The following is an 18406-nucleotide window of genomic DNA, read 5'->3' as shown; positions in this document are numbered from 1 at the left end:
CTTCTCACCTCCCAGCTGGCCTGGTGACATGCACCTCTTCTCCCTGTGTGTGTAGGGTGACAGAGCCACAGATCGTGGTGGACCTGCAGCAGAACGTGGAGAGCATCAACGTCACCATGAGCTGTCCCTGGGGTGAGCAGCCGCAGCAGCTCAGGGTCACTCCAAAGAAGGACAGACGGAAACCCAAGGTACCAGCTGCTGTGCATCCTCTCCCCCTCCATCCTCCTCAGATGCCACCATTATGCTTTTGCTGACCACATCTACCCCGTGACACCCATAGGGGTGCTCCCCTCACTCCGTTCCTTGGTGTATCTGGTGTAGGTGCCAGGCAAGCCCGCCTCAAAGGGCCGCCGCCACGACTGGGACGGGCTCTGCTGGCTGCACCCACAGCCCCATGCAGCCGGGGGCACCTTCCGCTTCGGGGGTGCCCCGAGCAGTCGCTGGGAGTTCGAGGAGATCCCAGCCTCCTTTGGCCAGAGGTGAGGCTCACCCTGTGCTCCCCACACAAGCTCAGCCCCGGGCACCATCGCTTGGAGAGCAGGTGTCCCTTGCAGTTGTGGGAGAGCAGGGTGCTCCCGTCACCGCCCTGTCCCCACAGGTCCCATTTCTCCTTGGAGGTGAAGCTGAACTCCTCCAGTGGGCTGCTTTTCTACGTGGCGGGCGAGCAGGGCACCTTCATGGCTCTTTTTGTCTCCAACGGGCGCTTTGTCTTCCTGGTGGATGTCGGCGGGCGCCGACTGCGCATCCGCAGCAAAGACAAGTACCGGGACCGGCGGTGGCACACGGTGAGCAGAGGGTTGGGGCTCAGCGGGACCTCCCTGAACTACATCGCTCCCCGCCATCGCCAGGTGCCCATGCAGGGGTTTGCTCCGTGCAGCCCTGCTCTGGGCATCACTTCCGAATTGCATATGGGACACCAACAGGGTGTCCAAAGGGGACAGCAAAACCACAGCCAGGGCTGGCTGAACCTCCGAGCTGAGTCTCCCTTCCCTGGGCACAGCCCTGGGGCTCCTCCCAACCCGGGAAACCCCCAGCCCTGGCACTGACCTTTGGTCCTTGCAGGTCTTCTTCAGCAGAGACCAGAGCCGAGCCCAGCTGGTCATTGATGGGCTACGAGCCCAGGGTGCTGCAGTGGCCACCGCGGGGCTCTTTGTGGCCCAGACCCCCTTGTACGTTGGGGGCGTCCCAGCTGGAAAAGCCAAGGCTCACATACCGGTAAGGGCTTAGTGGTCCTATGGCATCATCCTCTCTCTGCTAGTTCCTAGTCCTGAGGCATCGGGCCACGCCTGCGGGTTTTTGGGCGCTCTACGCTTACTCCCGTGGCTTCTCTCTGCAGGTCACATTGGCCTCCAGCTTTGATGGCTGCTTGAGGAACCCACAGCTGGACGGGAGGCCCCTGGGTCCCCCCTCACGCACCTTTGGGGTGACGCCATGCTACGAGGGCGCACTGGAGAGCGGGGTCTTCTTCGCTGCGGATGGCGGGTCCATCGTCCTCGGTACCCCACGGCAGCCTGGGCTGGCTCCCACCACCCTGGGACTGGGAGGGACGTGACTGGTCGGAGGTCCCTTGTCCCTCTGCTCACCAGTGGCATTTCTCTTCCAGCTGATGGGGTTGTGACCGAGCAGGACTTGGAGGTGACACTGGAGGTCCGTCCCCGCAGTGCCTCTGGCCTCATCTTCCACGTCGGCACGAGGAGAAGCCACCATCTTCTCCTGTACATGGAGGAGACGAAGGTAGTGGGAGGGTAGCCTCCCCACAGGTTTTCAGAGGCAGTGGCCATCTTCTGCCCAGCGCACTGGGCCTCTAATGGGTTTGTCTCACACACCAGGTCACTGTGAGAGCGAATGTTGGGGCTGATGAGTTCTCCGCATCGGTGACGTGCCCGTCTCTCTGCGACGGGCAGTGGCACACCATCGCAGGTGAGGCGACGGCACTTGGCTCGGGGATGCTGCTCCACTCCTGCTGCTCAGCCTCCAGCTCCTGGGGAGAGCCTGGGGCCCTTCCCTGGGTATTTAAACCCCAGCTCCCACCTGTATTAATTGCCAGCTCCCACCTGCACTTAATTTGAGAGATTGTAGTTGCCATTAAGTAATTTCCTAATTAGTAAGCCCTTAGCACTAGAGAAAGACCTGGTGTTTTATGGGTGGCTGCTGTGGCCAAAGGACAGATTTTGGGGCAGCTCTTGAAGCTGTTTCCCAGGAGCCAGGCCAGGTCCGCGGACCCTCCTAGTAGTTTTGCTCTGCTCCAGTACTGGTCCCGGGCCGGGGAGCGGAGGCGGACTTGCTGTCTGGGTGAGGAAGCGGCACTGACTCTTGTTTTCTTTCGAAGTTACCAAATGGAAAAACATAATCCAGGTTGACGTGGACACAGACGGCAACTACACGGTGGGACCCAGCCAGCCTCCTGCACCCAGCGCAAGGGGCACCTTCTCCGTGGGAGGGCTCCCAGGTGAGTTGGGAACGATGCTCTCCCCAAAGCCAAGAGAGAGAGACCATTCCAGGTGCAAGACAGAGGTACGTACTCCCCTGCCCTGTTATTAGCCAGACTAATGCTTGCTCTGACTTCCTCCTCCTGCAGAGCCAGACGAGGCCAGCCCAGTGTCACCGTTACCCCCCCTCCCTCATTACGTGGGCTGTATCAGGAACCTGGTGATTAACCGGCGCCACGTGGACCTGCCGCGAGCCGGGACTGTCAGGGGCTCCGTTGGCCTTAAGGGTTGCCCCGTGCTATAAGTAAGTGCACCTCCGTGTACAGCCTGACCGCCAGAAAGCTGCACCGCTCCCCGGGCCCCGGACGTCACCTACTCGATAGCATTAACCGTGGTCAAACATGCTTGATCTCCAGTGGCTGCAGGTGCAAGTCTGGGGCCAAAACCAGAGAGGGGCCAGGAATCCAAGGGGAAGGAGGGCAGGGGAGAAAGGTCGGGAGAAGGGGGCACTTCGGGGACATTTTCACAAATATAACCAAAAAGTTGGAGCGGGATGTGGAGACAGGGCTGAGTCCTTCCCCGGTGGTCAAGTGTCTGGACCAGGCCTTACGCTGGCACATGGCTCGTCGTAAGAGTGTCCGTCCTCTGCAGCACGTGGGCTGAAGCTCAGCAGCGTGTCCTAAATCCTGTTCCCTTCACCCCACACTCACAACGCACATAGATTTAGTTCACAGAACACTTGAGGCTATTAATAACAGTCACAGACTGTCTTCTGCTAAAGGCTGTAGGCAGTTTCTGGTTTATAATAAATGCAATTAGGACAAACTGGATTAATTCCGTCACTTCTGTGTTTTTATAAGCAAGGACGCATTTAACCTCCTCCCAAGGTCAGTCTCGGTTCACCTGCCACCGCTATGCAAAAAGCTCTGCAAGGGGGAACTCGGACAAAATTCTGTTCACAGAATTAGCATCTTCTTATCAGGTTAATTTATAAGAATCAAAACAAAGGAACAAAACGGGCTGGGAGAGCTGCCGAGGGAAAGCAGAGAGACACAAACGCCGCTCTGACTCCGCAGTCGCATTCAGCGCTGGCAGATACACTGACAAACGTCCTGTTGCGCGCAGCAAGAGACTGTTGCTTGACAGGGAAGACGCGGGACCGGTTACCTCTGAGTCTGGCCGGGGGCGAGGTGTCCCATCCCTCACCCCCCGCCAGCAGCCGCCTTCTGCCCAGCCCCGCTCCTGCCCGGTGCCGCGCGGGCTGCACCTGAAAACGCCTTCTCTCCAGACACCTACTTCACTCGTGCACTTACACGTCATATATATATTTGTGTGTGTGTATATATATATATTTAGCCACCTGGGGACAAAATCTTGCTTCTGAAATGGACTTATAACTTATATCAGTATATTGTGGGGTGTTTTTTTTATGAGGGGTAAATATTGTAAAATGGGTTTTTAACATGTCCATCTTAAACAAATGTAATTATGACCTGTTTTTTAAGTTGTAGTATTAAAGATGGTCTTTGTAAATCACTGGTACATACTTCGGAGTCGAATAAAGTTTTATGTTACTCTTTCTCTTTACTGGTGAAGAGCAAGTATAAGGCTGATGTAGAACAGGAAGAGGAATAACCACCAGCTCCGGCGTGGCACAACGGGGACGTTACAGTTGTATTTGCCGTAAGCAGCCCCCCACGAGCACAGCAGCCGCAGGGGTCGCGTCATGCTCTGGTGTTCACGAAAGGAAACCTCCTCCTGCGCAGAGGTGAAGTGCCGCACCCCAGGCAGGACGCCCCTTGCAGCAGAACAGGGGGGACAACGGCAGATCACAAGCTGGTGGGCGCAGAAGTGGATGGCAGTCAGCAACGCGCCCTTGAGACGCCGGTTACTCAGAGCGTCACGGGGCTCAGCCCTTCATCGCAAGGGCCGCGGAGGAATCGGTCTAGCCTGATGGCAAAAGCATCCAAAGTGACCAGCAAGCAAATACAGAGCGAGTATGGCTTCCAGCACGCACGTGTAACAGACTGAGAAAGAACAGTATGGCAGATAAAGAAAATTCCTTTACTTGTAGATTTATATAAGCATAATATGAAGTTAGTAATCCTACTGCAGTTGCTTAAGTTAGTATCTAGGAATATCTGTAAGGAAGAGCAAATAACTTAATCTAAACTCATATCTTCCTCTTCATCTTTCTTGTCCTTAGAGTCTCCTTCCTTTTGGTCTGACTTGACACTGTTCTGCATTGCTTTGGCAAACGCTTCTACATCTACAAGTTAAAACACATTAGTTAGTTAACTTTGCACTTTCTGGGACGCAGCTCGTTGTCCCCGTGAGGTTAAGCGTCATTACTTGGAAAGCAAACTGTTGCTTTAGTAAGATTCTATTAGCAGGGAAGAAAGTTTTAACAGTCATTCACTACATAACACGCATTTGGATCTCTCTGCTGCAAGCAGCGTTTTCTGCACTTTAACTGTGCACAGGCAGCCTCAGACCACGATTACTTCAGTAATGGAATGGATGCTAAAAGCTCGTTAGGGAAATTGGAAAACTGATACCCAGTGCTATAGGCCCCTACTGCATTCACTCATTTCAGATGAATCATGAAAAACTCCCACCAAAAACAAGGCCAAGGCTCAGCCCCTCTTTTTGCAGGACCCCGGCTTCGCTAAACGTGTGGCTGACGGGACGCTGGCTGCTGGGGAACACACGCGCCTTTTCAATGTAAAAAGAACAGTGCACGAGTCGGCTTCTGACAGTTACGCAGAAGCGCATCATCACATTCCACATCCAATGGCTGCGTGCGGTGCGAAAAACATAAAATAGAATTTAAAAAAACCAAACCGCACCCCAACAAACCACTTTTGTGTTCCCAACAGCACCAAAAGCAAAAACCTCCTTTCAGCACTACCTGAAAGGAGGGTGTAGAGCGGTGGGTGTTGGCCTCTTCTCCCAGGTGAATAATGACAGGACCAGAGGAATGGTCTGAAGTTGCAGCGGGGATGGTTTAGGTTAGATATTAGGAAGAATGACTTTACTGAAAGAGTGGTCAGGCACTGAACAGCCTGCCCAGGGAGGGGGTTGAGTCACCATCCCTAGAGGTGTTTAAGAAACGTCCAGATTTGGCACTTCAGGGCATGCTCTAGTGGCACAGATTGTAGGGGTTTGGTTAGACTCGATGATCTTAAGGGTCCTTTCCAAACATGAAGATTCTGTGAAAACTTACCCCCTTTATTTGCTGCATCTACGGCCTCCGCGGGTAAGCCAAACTGACTCATGAGTGGGCCAAGCTGTCCTGAAGCTAAGGCAGCACTGAACATGCTCAAGGCCTGCGAATCAGAGTTAACAGCATCAAATAAATGTTTGCGTTATGTTTCTCCAGCACCAGGTGCTGCTGGGCAGTAGCCGCACAGGCCCTTTTGGGCACGGGGACCCAGCAGTGGGGCCACCTGGGTCCAGCCACTCTCCTTTAGCGAGCACAGCCCTGCGGGACGGCTTCGCTGTGCCCCCCGCGGATCCCGCGCTCAGGAACGTTTGCTCCTCGCCAGCCAGATGGCAGCGAGCACAACCTGCCAAGCCCCGCAGACGGAGCAACACCAAACCACAGCGACGGAACCTCCAGGTGGTTTAGTGCATGGACAGCCTACATCCTTATCTGGATGCAGATACTCTATCAAATCACCAGTTACAAACAGCCCTCATTTCCAAGTCTTGTCTGCACAGAAGAGCTGCCATAGTTTAAACTAAGAACAGCCATGGAAATTTTGCAGCTTGACAAATTTCAATCAATCAGTGTAACTAACTATTTCAAACTGGCCTGGAATACACCAGTTTTCAGCACACACAGACAGTCCTGGCATTAAGTACTCGTGTTTCAAGAGAAACAGGGGATGTGGTGCTGTGAACACGACCATCTCTTCCCTTTGGTCACCTGAAATGACCCTTAAGGAGATTGCTGACAAGCCACTCTTTCACAGGCAATAACAAATTTGCTACTAGCCCTGTCATTTGCCAGAGAGTATTTATAATAAAGAGAAAGGTAAAGCCCAATTTCAAAAGAAAAAGGTTAAAAAAAAATATCTGATCTGCCCCTGGGTGACAGTGGGAAGGAAGAACTAGCGCTCGTTAAATCCCATCCCTCCTCCCTTCCGCTTCCACAGGGCAACCCCCTCCTCTGAACAGCGTCAGGAACCCGAAAAAAGCAGCGCAAGGCGATTCATGATGCACGGGGGCGGAGGGAAGAACGGCTCTTCCCGTGACAGCGAGGCACGTACCTGCTGAAACTGAGGAGACGTCAGGGTGTTCTGAATCTCTTCTGCAGTCTGCGGCAGAGATTCCCCTGAGGGGAGGTAAGGCATCAACCGTTCTTGAACTTCAGCGTTGGCCAGGATGGGAGCCATTATCTCGGGAGTCAGAACAGTTGCCAGGTCAACTACGACAAAAATAAACAGTGGGCTGTCAGACTATGTACAAAACCCCAGGTTTTTGTCACGTAAACTACATGATCTAGTCAGAGAAGAACCAAAACACGGTTAGCACACTGCTACCATCCTTTCTCCTTCTCTCAGTTCTGGAGTGAGAAGAAGACTCTTCAAGCAGCAAAGAAATGAAAGCAGCACTCAAATGAAAAAAAGAACCCAAAAAAAAAAAATTTAAGAGACCTTTCAAACCAATTTGGAACAGGACAGGACAGTAAAACAGCTCCAAAGGACTCCTGGATCCAGCTGTCTGGTCAGAACACCGTTACCTTGCTGTCCTCCTGCTCCAGATGGCACATTCATAGTAGCTAAAATGTTCTGAAGGTCACTCAATTGAATGGGCTGGGTTGGGCTCGTGGCTGAGCTGGTTCCATTACCCGAACTTGGTACGGGGCTCGGACTGGTCACCGATGCAGCCGCAGGAACGGACGGGGCAGGCGTTACACGTGTAGAAGAAGTCGTGGAAGATGGCGTCACAGCAGCCGATTGGCTGCGAGAGCTGGAGAAGATAATTAGTATAATTAATTCCCTGCAAAAAACAGCTTTGCCCCTCGTATTTTGTAAAGCTTCTTTTCAAGCCCTTACAATATGAAGAGCTCCTATCTCATTTTAGAGAGGTAACAAGCAGCCTGAATGCCTTCAGTAGGCCACGATTCCTCCCACAGAAGTGGCAAATTTACGTTACAGAACGACCACGGCCCCAGACCAGACGGGATCCCTACCTGGACGACGAACTGCTGGTCGGGGGTCCCCCACTTCCAAGCAGACTGGCCAGCCCAGGACCCGTCAGCGCCCCCAGCCCACCTTCCGTAAACATAAAGGAAGAACAAGTTCAGAAATGTATTTCTTTGGGGTTTTTGCACCTCCCTGCTCTAGAGAGGTCACTCTTGTACCTGAAAGGTTTTATTTGCTAAAATAAAGGAGGAGGGGGTGAAAGAGCCCAGACCAACCCCCCCCGCCCTTTTCTGTGTATTAACAGCTCTTGTTTCCTGATCTTGCATCCCTATTAGAAAACTGCCTTAGAGAGAGTTGTGCATTTTAGAAATGACTCAATTTCTAGATGTACACAACGATAAAGTGACTTTGGTTTGTGCTGTACGTACACGATCATTGTAACACACCCCTCTCCTATTATCTATTCATTTCCAAAAATCCAACTTTTCTCTAAACCTTAAAGCCAAGGCCCTCCGCAGAGGATCACAGAGGCAGCCTTCGAGTCACCGCTGCTGTCTGCCCATACACCCGGGATTTGCAGCTTCAAACCTAACGCAGAGATGCAGCAGCAGAATGAGAGAGTCCTTAAACACTTCAAAGTCAGGACAATCCCATGCACAAGCAAAGTGCTCCCAGTGGAGCAGCGATCAGGAAACACAGCAGGAAACCGACACTTGGCCTTTGAGCCAACTGCCGTACGCAAAAGAAATCAGAATCAGCCTCCCTTATCCACACATCCCAACTGGCAAGGACTTATCGCAGTTTCCGGGTCCACTGGCCTTGTCAGTGGCCCATTGTCCCCCTACAGTTCCTTTGAGCCACATCAACCAAACGCTCCATCTGACACACGCTTCCCATCCAGTGGTTCTTGTATGGCATCTGATAAATCCACAGCCCTACACAACCACCTGCATTCAACACCCACTTTCCGGGAACTATCTGCAAGCAGAGGACAGAACAACAGCGCTCCATTAGCAAAAACGTGACGAACTGAAGCTGAACACTGGAGGTCAGAGCCAGACACCAGCTCCCTCCTCAGTGCAGGACCCGCTCCTACGGAGCCGTGCCCAAAACGCTTCTGTTCACTAACCACAGAGCTTCCACAGCAGCAGGAACCGCAGGGAGACGCCGACCAGGCCGTACCACACGCCACTCTACTCAGCTTGTCCTTGCTAGGAACATTTACCCAGGAGCAAGAAAGCTCCTTTGTTGCAGGAGCTCTGCAAAAAAGTCAGAGTCCCAAGAGATGCAAACCAGATGCAAAAGAACAAGACACTAATGGGGGAAGAGATCCACACGGATTCACCACAACCACCGTTTGCAGAGGCAAGCAGATGGTGCTCTCTGCGTTACAGGCGTGAACTCCATGTCAATCTGTCTTATGGCTAGATGTAAAGGCAAAGAACGAAGAGCTGCTGAGAAAGTGTTGAGAAGAAGAGGAAGATAGTCTCAGGAGTCATGTGAAGCTTCAAGAAGGAAGATCTTTTCCAAACACATCCTAAAAAGCCAGAATCTTCCAACACTAACATGAGATTTGCATCTGAACATCCCACCAACGTGAGATTTGCATCTGAAGCTAAAAAGACACGAGCTAGATCCACAAAAACAGACTTCGGAGCTTAAGCACAGAACCTTAATCACTGCCACCTGCCAAACATTCCTTTGCCCACTTCCACTCAAGGGTCCGACCTCTCAGAAAATGCTCTCTACTGGGCTAGGAGCACAGATAGCGTTCAGAACGGCCCACAGCAGGGACTCCGACACCTCTCATCCCCTTCAGAAAAAGAGTGCGGTGATTCAGACTCTCCCCAGCGTGGCCCAGGAGAGAAGGGCCTAACCCGAGCCTCACTGCTCTCACCAGAGAGTGCTGTGGGGTGGGGACGCTCCAGCCTCCCTCTCCAACTCTTCCTACTCTGCACACAAATATTCACTGGATCAGAGACACATGAGCAGCTCCGCAGCTTGGGAACTGGGACATTCACCAGGAAGACAGCCCTGGTTTTCAGTCCCTGCTCCAGTGAGTATTTAGGAGGAAGAGGAAAGGTAGAAAAAAGGAGGGGAAAAAAAGGCAGAAGATTCAGTGGAACAAGGAGCAGAACCAATGTTCCTCGCAGGTCAAGCCCTAAGAGGAGTGCCGTGTAGAATCTGGTACCCTTCATTTCCTGCATCCTTTTTTTGCCCCTTAGCTCATCTTTGAGGCAGGGCCTTGCTTTCTCAGGTGAAAGAAGCGCTATTCAAAACAATAGCACTACTTGAAAATATCGTCAGGTAAGATTTAACCTGGCAGGAGAAAATACCATTTTGGCATAAAGATATTAAAGCATTTTACCAAGTCCTCCTAAGCCCGTTGGTCCGATCAGCTGCATGAGCTGGTTATGGCTCATGTTTCCAAGAAGGCTTTGCAAGCCACCCTCACCTAAAAACAAAAACATTCTGAAACACAACATATTCACATAGGTTTTTTTCACAGTACTCCGGCTCAAACAGCAGGAGATTAATTGGCATCACATTCTGTATGGAAAAAACAGTTTCAAGTGTTTACTGATTCATGATGCTCATAAAAGATAAATGCAACTTGCTTTCATAAAGAGGTAAGACTCCAGAGAATCTACTGGAAACAAAGAGAGATTCTTCTGTCAGTCTTAACTTTCAGCCTGCACCTATTATAACAGCGCAGTTTATTTTGCTAAAAGCACGTTTACACTGCTGGTATTAACACTGTCCCCAACTCACCCTCCAAAGCCATCAGGAATTTCTTCCTAGGAAACTGTAACTGCTTATTCTAAAAATAATTTTTTTTAAAAAAGCCTCTCACGTGAAGGAGCAGAGAATGGACTGTACCTCCTAATGCCGAGAGCTCGTGGCCTCCGCTGGCGTTTCCACCCAAAGCCCCAGGCATTGGTGGATTGTTGAGATACTCGTTCACTTTACGGCAGTGTTCTTCATCCTTGTCTGTCTTCGGCTCCTGCAAGAAAGTTGCTCTTGGTACGAGGCAAACTGGAAATATTTTGTTCCAAGATCTTTATTACTAGCTTCCCACAAACCTGCATCCAGAAGAAGAGTCGTTTTGATCCTGCCTTGAACTTCAATACATACACTCGGCCAGTAGTGCACTGAGGTACCCTCTTGAATTCACAGTCATCAGGAAAAATAATCAAATCCTGGAAAACACGGCAGTAGAAACAAGTGTTTGAGGAAATACATTCATATTCCTTTTAGCCTCCCCCAAAGACCTCTGCCCTCCTCCCCAAACCTTCTTCCACCTGCTCCTCAGAGCAGAGAGGATTAGGAAGTCAGGCCACAGTGGCATTCTTGTCCTAATTTGCCTTGGAGAAGCTCTTTCAGCAGTGCCAGTGGAAGAACAAGACAGACCATGACTTACTGCCTCAGCATTGAAACCCAAAACCATACTCACATCCTCGACGTTGCCCGAAGTCCTGTCCTTCCAGCAGAAGTGAATGAGGGAGTCGTCAGTCTGCTGGATGTACACAAGGCCTTTTCTCTTGTCTGGGGTTACAGTGCTGCCTTTCAGGGACATCTTCCCTGCCCGAAATTCCACCAGGTATTTGCTTGAAGAGCCCCTGGAGCCTGGCACCAGGCTTGGAAATAACGCACCTGAAGACATCCTGGAAACAGAGAAAGAGCAGCAGATGCGATGAAAAGCCTTCCCGTGTTCTCTCAATATCCAAATTCAGTCTTTATCAAGCAATCTACACAAAAACCATCTGTCTCACTGCCTGCAGGATTTCAGGGTGATCCAGAAGAGCTACAGCGAACCCAGCATGAAGACAGGACGCTCCACAGATCTGCGCTAATGACAAGGAGCCTACGTGCTAAAGGCACCTGAAAACGAAACCACCTCCCCCCAGCGCTTCCTTCTTCGGTTGTCATCACGGCTCACAGGGTCAGGGACCTTTTAACCCCGAGAAGCCGCTGCGGTAACGCCGATCTCCCCGCTCCCGCTCCTGCACCCCGCAGAGAGCCGCTGGTGCCCGGCCCCATCACCCCCGGCGGCCCCGTCCCCCCGGGGCGGGCACTGGCCGGCCGGGCAGGCCGGGCCCAGCAGCCGCTCGGCCTGCGTGACTCTGCACTTGGTTTTAGGCTCGCGATACCGCCGCCCCCCCCGCGCCGCCCCAGCCCAGCACCGCCGCGGGGAGCCGGGCCCCGGCCCCTCACGCAGAGCCGGCAACGAGGCGCCGGGACACCCGGCACGGCTCAGTCCGGCCCGTAGCGGCCCCCGGCGCCCCCCGCCCACCCGCAGGCCGCCATCTCCAGCCGTGCCCCCCGAGGCCGCCGCGCCGCGTCCCCCCAGGCCTCCCCCGGCAGGAGACGCCACTGCCCGGCGTGGGGCGCGGCCGGCGGCCCCCGGCGAGCGCGGAGGCGATCGGAGGGCGCTGGGGCAGCCGGCACCCGCGAGGGCCCAAGCGGCCCCGTCCCGCCGGTACCTGCCGCCACCGCCGCAGGCCCCGCGCCGCCCCGCTCTTCCTGCCCCGCGCGCCGGAAGCCCGCCCGGCGCGGGGCGGGGCAAGGCGGTGCGCGAGCGCCCGCGGCCCCGCGCGATTGGCCGGCGCGGCTGTCAGTCAGGGGCGGTGGCCCCGAGCGCCCTGCTGTGTCACGGCGGCGCAAGATGGCGGCGCTCCCGCCCACCCGCCAAGCAGAGGCCGCAGCCGGCGCGTCTCCAAAACCACCTTTATTGCCATTTACAGCTTTACAGCGCAACGGTTGCGTCCGCAGACCTGTACAGAGCAGGCCTGTCAACAGAGGGAGGGGCCGGCCGTTATTAAATATTACAAAAATAAATGCATTTCAGTGAGGCGTCTCCTGAGGGGCAGGGGGGCTGAGGGCCGGTTGCCCTCACACAGCTGAAGTGGTGATGACCCAAATCCCGGGCATTTCAAGGAGCCGCAGCATAGCCCCCGCTTCCCGAGGGAAGAGGCTTCATCTGTTTTTTTAAAAACATTTTTCAGCAAAAAATGTACTGAGAAATTATTTTTTATTATTAAACAAGAATAAATACTCTTCATTAATTCTGTTTTTTTCTGGCTAATTTAGGGTAGGTGCTTCCTGTCCTCATTAATCTGGATACTGATAATTATACAAATCCTGGTGTCTGAACAATCTGCTCCTGAGCTACAACCCGACACTACCTCAGCCGTACAGGTAATTGTCCATTGCCCCCATCCCCCCTCGGCCCCTCCGCTGTTGCCCCAGCGCCAGGCCCGGCCCAGGGAGCACTCAGTCCGTTCCCCTTCCATCCCCAGCCCGGCCTCCACAGCACCCAGCCATCGCTATCCCCCCGCCATCACTACTCTGGGATATGCCCTGTCACCCCACAGGGCAACAGGCTGCTACAGAAGCCAGGGCGCTGGGAGAAAGCCTCGATGGCATGCCAGGAGGTGTTCAAAGTGCCAATTTAAATCATCTTTGAACCAAAGCCGAGCCCCGGAGATGGCTGAACCAAGCCTGAGCCACCTCCAGCTGCCCTCCGGCCCCACCGGACAGCTGCCCTCGTACCAAAATCAAAAATCTCTCTGTCACCATCTGGAGGCCCAAAGGGTATTAAGTATTTGTTTTAATTTCTTTCTAGATGGTTTCTCTATATAGCTGTATTAACATATACTAACACAGTTATCTTATATACAGTGTTTAATCAAGTTATAAAAGTGACATTCTTTCAAAAGGTGCAAAGTTATTAACGTTTTGACACGTAAACTACTGAGGCGAGATCTGCATCGAAAATAAAACTTTTTCACTTTCAGAGCATTAGGAGTCCCATGGCTAGCCAAGCACAGATGTGTCAGCACTGAGGGGAAAGTATTTTGTAAGTGTTGTCAATGAAGAACAATAAATTTAAAAAAAAAAAAAAAATGGTTTTGGAACTCAACTGAAATTTTACTAAAAACTTTACACTAAAGGAAGGGGAGAAGGGGGTAGAGACAAAACTAATGAAGCGTTCTTACTTTAGAAATGTTCCCAGTTTCTTTTTAAATACCATGAAGATTCTATACTGAAGTTTGGATTAAACACGTTGTTAGAATTTTTTCATGCATTCACATAATCACAAGGCTGTAGGTCTTTGAATTTAAATCATAACTTAGAAGAGAGGGATGCTAACCTGTACACTTCTTATAAACAGCATATTTCTTTAGCAGTTATTCTACAGTTTTTCCATTAAGGCAATTTCTATTTATATGTATTGTTTTAAAAGCAGTACTCCAGCATTAAACATACTATTTAGTTTAAGCAAGTTTTAAACTCCCATGAGATGTTAAACTGGCTTAATACGTGAATCCTTTCAATCCTCACCTAACAAAGGCTTCCCTAAACTGCTTCCAGCGAGTTTGGAAAGGGGGTTATAGTGCCTGGCACTGTCATTAGAGTTCTTTTTTTTTTTTTTTTTTTATAGAAAGTATTTTTATGCTTCCATATGGATCAGCAATGTCTTTTTAAAAAAGTCAAGGGTCTCTGCACTCACTGGGACCCAACACAACCCTACTGTCTGCACCATATTGCCGAGTCCGGCTTGTAAGTCCTAAAAACTGGCAATCAGCACAAAGTACCATTTCTGGCAACAGAATAAAGTTGCCATGAGCATGTTTCAGATTAGGACCTTACTGACTGCCTTGAAGTTTTACAGCTTCTCTTATTTTTCTGATGAAGACAACAACTAAGTTTCCCAAAAATATAAAGTTAATCCAATCATTAGATGCATGATTTGATACAAAAATGTTTCTCCATCACTATGTTCATTTTCTTTTGCTTTTTAATCCTGTGTCTGGAAGAGAAGCACTTCAAAAATGTACTCTTTGGATGAAACCACAAACATGTTTTAATATCAATCAGACCAGTTTTTCCATAAATTCTTCAAGTTGCTGATGCGTAACACCAGCAATTTCTGAATTACTGTAAACTTAACAGCAGTGCAGCCGCTCTCCATTTTTGCCTGGTTACTCAATTAAAAGCTTTCATAAAAGAAGATGCAACAGTAGGATTAGTTTTAATTACTGGACCTAATTTTCCAAGCTTCTCTCCCTCTTTACCCCCCAAGTGTACCGCTTGAAAGAAAATGAATGCGTCAATTCAGTAATTGATTATTTCCAGTATTATATGGCTTCAATGGTTTGATATGGAACAAAAAAATCCCACTTTTTGACATCACGTGCTCACAGAAAACTTGTAATAGGTATAACTCTGCCAAAGCTTTAAATTGATTCTGCTTTTTCACAACATACAAAACAGACATGGCCTAATAATGAAAAACATGCAAACAAAAACTTCCCCAAAATAGGACCCTGTGTGGATATACATACCAAAGTGCTTCCAAATAAAAGTTTAGTCTACAAGCATACATAGTGCCAAAGCTGCCAAAGGTAGTGCGGAGGATTTAAGCCTCCGAGTGGTAGCAAGCAATATATTGTACATTGTAACCACCTCTACATCCCTGCAATTGCTTCCAAAGATTCTGGTATTTTAAGAACAGCATTTGACTTCAGAAAAAGCACGCTTTTTAACACACCCTTCTCCTGACGTATGCTTTATGTAATTTTATCACAGGTATACAGTTTAATGCTCACAGTGTCCAAACGTTGTGAATGCTCTGTAACAGACAACTACAGTTTGAGCAGCTCAGGTTGGGTTTTTGTTTCCCCGAGTCTCTGAATTATTGAATCGTATTGAGAGGGGGGGGGCTGGGCGGTCCAGCCCCCACGTAGTGCTACATACCGTACGGAATTCACATGCATCTCTTCACGGGGAGTATCCGCAGTACTAGATTTGATCCTGGTGGTACCATATTAGCTTTTCATCCCTGCTCCAAGTTCCAAAAACTTCAGATTCTTCACTATTGTACTAAGTAACAAGGATATTATCTCTATTTTAAGTTATGTAGTTTATGTGCTCTACCGTATACAGCGTATCTTCCTGACAAAGAAACTAGGGAGAAAAATGAAGAACCAAAGGTCCCTTTGAAAATTAGTGAAAAAGTGATTGAAAGAATGATTTCAGGTGCAGTTTTATGGAAAGAACGCAACAGTATTTAAATATTTGGCAATCCAACGTTAGTGATAATTAAATCCTTGATTGTTGACGGATAGAATTTTTGTTAAAATTTACTTAGAAAAGCTGGTTTTTGCTTTCAACAAAACCAGAGTAACTGGCTTGGAATGAAATCTAGTAACTAGATGTCCAGATGAGATGAGCAATTGGTTCCGTAATTTCAGTATATGTCTGGACAGTCTGAGAAATTTCTATCAAAATAGCCACCTGAGTACAGCCAATCTGAAGTCCCAGTGTATGGGTTAGTGCCTTGATGAAACCATCTGTAAAAAAAAAAGAAAAAAAAAGGAAAGAAAAGAAACAATCAAAGAAAAAAGCAAACAGAGTGAACAGTTATTAACAGGGAAAAAACACAACTTTGCTTCTTTCACAAAACATTGTAAAAACACATTGGTATTTCTTATCAGAAAAAAATTCTTAGGAAATATTCTGACCATGAAAAATAAGGCATTAAACTTCCTCCACAATTATCACCACCTTGTAAAGCATCTTTTTTAATTTTTTTTTTTTACATCAAGTCAAGAAGTATGAAATGCATTTTAAAATTGCCATCCTATTCCAAATAAAAATAACATTGAAACTCTAGATTATATATTGGTTATATATATTAATTTGTACTTTAAAAGAATGCCAAATCAGTTACACAATCCTTTTTGTAAACCTGTCCAAACAGGAAACGGTTTTGTTCTGCAGAGCTGTACTTTGCACAGAACATTAACAGATGCTCCCTTTTTAGCCACGTTGACTGAAAACAATTTTATGTTCTCTGGAAGAGATTTTCAAAGGCATTAACTGGAATTAGTCTGTAGCTGCTCCTCCAGGCTTTGGGAAGAGAATGCTTTCTCTTCTGAATTGCATGAAATCATGGGAGCATCCCAAAGTTCTTGCCTTTGAAGGAAGCACCTGCAGAAACTGGCCCTGAGCGTACACTGACTGCACAGCACTGGCATCTGTGAAAAGCAGCCAGTGGGAGTAGGAGCCAAATCACACATTACTCCATGATGCATTCTACGACCGAGATGTCACTTGAACACGCTATCAAAAAAGCAATTTCTGAAGTATCCAAGCCAAGAAGTCCTAAGAGTGCGAAAATAAAAGGCCCTAGAGGACCACAACGTCTGTCTTAACTGCCAAAAGCTGGACAGAAATTGGTTAAAGGAGAGATGAGACCTAACATTTTATTCATTCTAACAAAAGTATGACCTATGTGGGTTTAAAAAACAAAAACCAAAAAAATCCAGCATTACCACAGTAGTTAATCATGACAGGTTTCAGCATTTATTATTAGATAATTTCTCCAGGACAAAGTTATCAGCAATTTTGGCTTCCAGCTACATTATTTAATTGTTGACCCAGCAAATGCTTTAAGTGACACCACAAATTGTGCTGTCATGCAGGAAATCAAACAAAGGCTGTCTTGAATAAAACCAATTTAAGCAGTATTCCAAACTGTTCCGAGCATTAAACGAGTGCCCAACTTCTTCCCCCTTACCGTGTCTGCCACTCCACTTCATCTTTTGCACGCTCCTTGCGAGCAGCTCTTTGTTTCTCCTCTAGTCTCTCTTTTTCTTTGCTTGCCACATCTAACAAACATTTCAAGAGATATTGGTTACTTAGCAAAACAGAAACAAAACCGCAGGAAACACAGAAAAGACTGCAGAGAAATGAAACATAGTTCATTTAAGCAAGAGAAAGCATTTGCTGCACACAATCTCACTGAACAATGAAAATCTCAGGCAACAAAAAAATAAAACTGGCATCTCAGAAAAGTTGCTACTACAAACACTGAGTCGAAACTGAAATTTTGCTGTTTTATCTGTCAGAAACACTGCACCCAGACAGCAGGAAAGAACTTAAATTAAGTATAATAGAGTGATTTTTTTTTTTCACTGTTTGGCCATGTGTTTTTTCTGACAAACACCAGAGCAACAGAGCATGTCTGTTCAGCACATGTCTTTCCAGGCAAACTCCAGAGCACGGGAGCATGTCTGGCAGTTCTCCCCAAGGTAACAAACACGCAAACACACCATAACATAGGTCAGCAGTCTAGGGATCCACCTTGGATGCATTTGCTCTCCCAGACTTTGCTGGGAGAAAACAGACATCATACCTTGTTCAAAACCACATTCATTAACACGGGATGAGAAAGAGTTAAGGCTGCTCTGGGAATGAGAAACTGAAGACAGTGTTCACGTATCAGCCAGCCTCCCTTCAGCCATCCCTCTCCAAATTTACTAATAGGAAAATATTTCCTCCAGCAAACACGTACCCATGTTTCCATTTTCCATGTTTCTGATATCTGGACGTAGCCGACAGTCAGTGGGAGCTAATATTGCTTCCATGCCTTTTTCTAGCTCATTGAGACTCACAGCAAAACTGGTAAAATTGTACATCTTAAAAGCAAAGTAAAGGTAACATACAAGTTATTTTGGCAAAGTGACACTGAGTTCCCTGTACCAAATGGATACAACAGAACTTGCAAGAGAAATAACCAAGTCAAACCTTCTCCCACTGGCTACCCTGAAAGCAAGGTTAGGTTCATACAAACTATTTTTTTTTTTGTTGGAGGGGAGGGACAAGGAAAGGCAAAAGGGGATGCAAATCGCACCTTTCATTTTTTTAAGCAGTCTTTGCTTCAGAGGATCAAGACAGATTTTCCTCCAGATGTGACATTTAACATCATGACTTTTATGAAAAAATTACCCACACCTAGAAGACCAAGAAGTCTTG

The 18406-nt window shown here is 48.8% G+C and overlaps 3 protein-coding genes across 14 annotated transcripts in view; 1 reads left to right on the top strand and 2 right to left on the bottom strand.

Moving 5' to 3' along the window:
* Positions 1-4016, top strand: part of LAMA5 (laminin subunit alpha 5) — a 93743-nt gene extending 89727 nt beyond the window's left edge. For 2 of the 3 annotated variants that reach the window (XM_074604897.1, XM_074604896.1), the window contains exons 72-80: positions 56-188; positions 322-479; positions 599-785; positions 1063-1215; positions 1337-1496; positions 1604-1734; positions 1830-1920; positions 2330-2449; positions 2579-4016. In XM_074604897.1, coding sequence (XP_074460998.1) covers positions 56-188; positions 322-479; positions 599-785; positions 1063-1215; positions 1337-1496; positions 1604-1734; positions 1830-1920; positions 2330-2449; positions 2579-2733 — 1288 coding nt within the window. In that variant the 3' untranslated portion in view covers positions 2734-4016. The remainder of the gene's footprint in view (positions 1-55; positions 189-321; positions 480-598; positions 786-1062; positions 1216-1336; positions 1497-1603; positions 1735-1829; positions 1921-2329; positions 2450-2578) is intronic. The other variant, XM_074604895.1, reaches the window with a different exon arrangement.
* Positions 3260-12143, bottom strand: ADRM1 (ADRM1 26S proteasome ubiquitin receptor). Of its 8 annotated transcripts, none has more exons than XM_074604905.1 (10): positions 12067-12138; positions 11037-11247; positions 10666-10782; positions 10463-10586; positions 9951-10037; positions 7630-7711; positions 7177-7406; positions 6704-6861; positions 5656-5758; positions 3260-4379 (listed from the first exon to the last, which is right to left on the bottom strand). In XM_074604905.1, exons 2-10 carry the CDS (start codon positions 11244-11246, stop codon positions 4375-4377), a joined length of 1116 nt encoding a protein of 371 aa, XP_074461006.1. In that variant the 5' UTR covers position 11247; positions 12067-12138; the 3' UTR covers positions 3260-4374. The 8 variants fall into 8 exon arrangements, with proteins under 8 accessions (XP_074461006.1, XP_074461007.1, XP_074461009.1 ...); XM_074604908.1 differs by lacking the exon at positions 3260-4379 and adding an exon at positions 4475-4698 and having other exon boundaries at positions 12067-12143; XM_074604907.1 differs by lacking the exons at positions 3260-4379; positions 12067-12138 and adding exons at positions 4475-4698; positions 11535-11737.
* Positions 12144-14421: 2278 nt separating this feature from the next.
* Positions 14422-18406, bottom strand: part of OSBPL2 (oxysterol binding protein like 2) — a 36538-nt gene continuing 32553 nt past the window's right edge. For all 3 annotated transcript variants that reach the window (XM_074604898.1, XM_074604900.1, XM_074604899.1), the window contains 3 exons: positions 17946-18069; positions 17169-17259; positions 14422-15939 (listed from right to left, as the gene is read on the bottom strand). In XM_074604898.1, coding sequence (XP_074460999.1) covers positions 15837-15939; positions 17169-17259; positions 17946-18069 — 318 coding nt within the window. In that variant the 3' untranslated portion in view covers positions 14422-15836. The remainder of the gene's footprint in view (positions 15940-17168; positions 17260-17945; positions 18070-18406) is intronic.

Source organism: Larus michahellis, chromosome 12 (assembly GCF_964199755.1).
Source record: "Larus michahellis chromosome 12, bLarMic1.1, whole genome shotgun sequence".
Taxonomy (NCBI): Eukaryota; Metazoa; Chordata; class Aves; order Charadriiformes; family Laridae; genus Larus; species Larus michahellis.
Note: the sequence above shows the minus strand (reverse complement) of the source record. Positions and strands in the feature narration are given on the sequence as shown.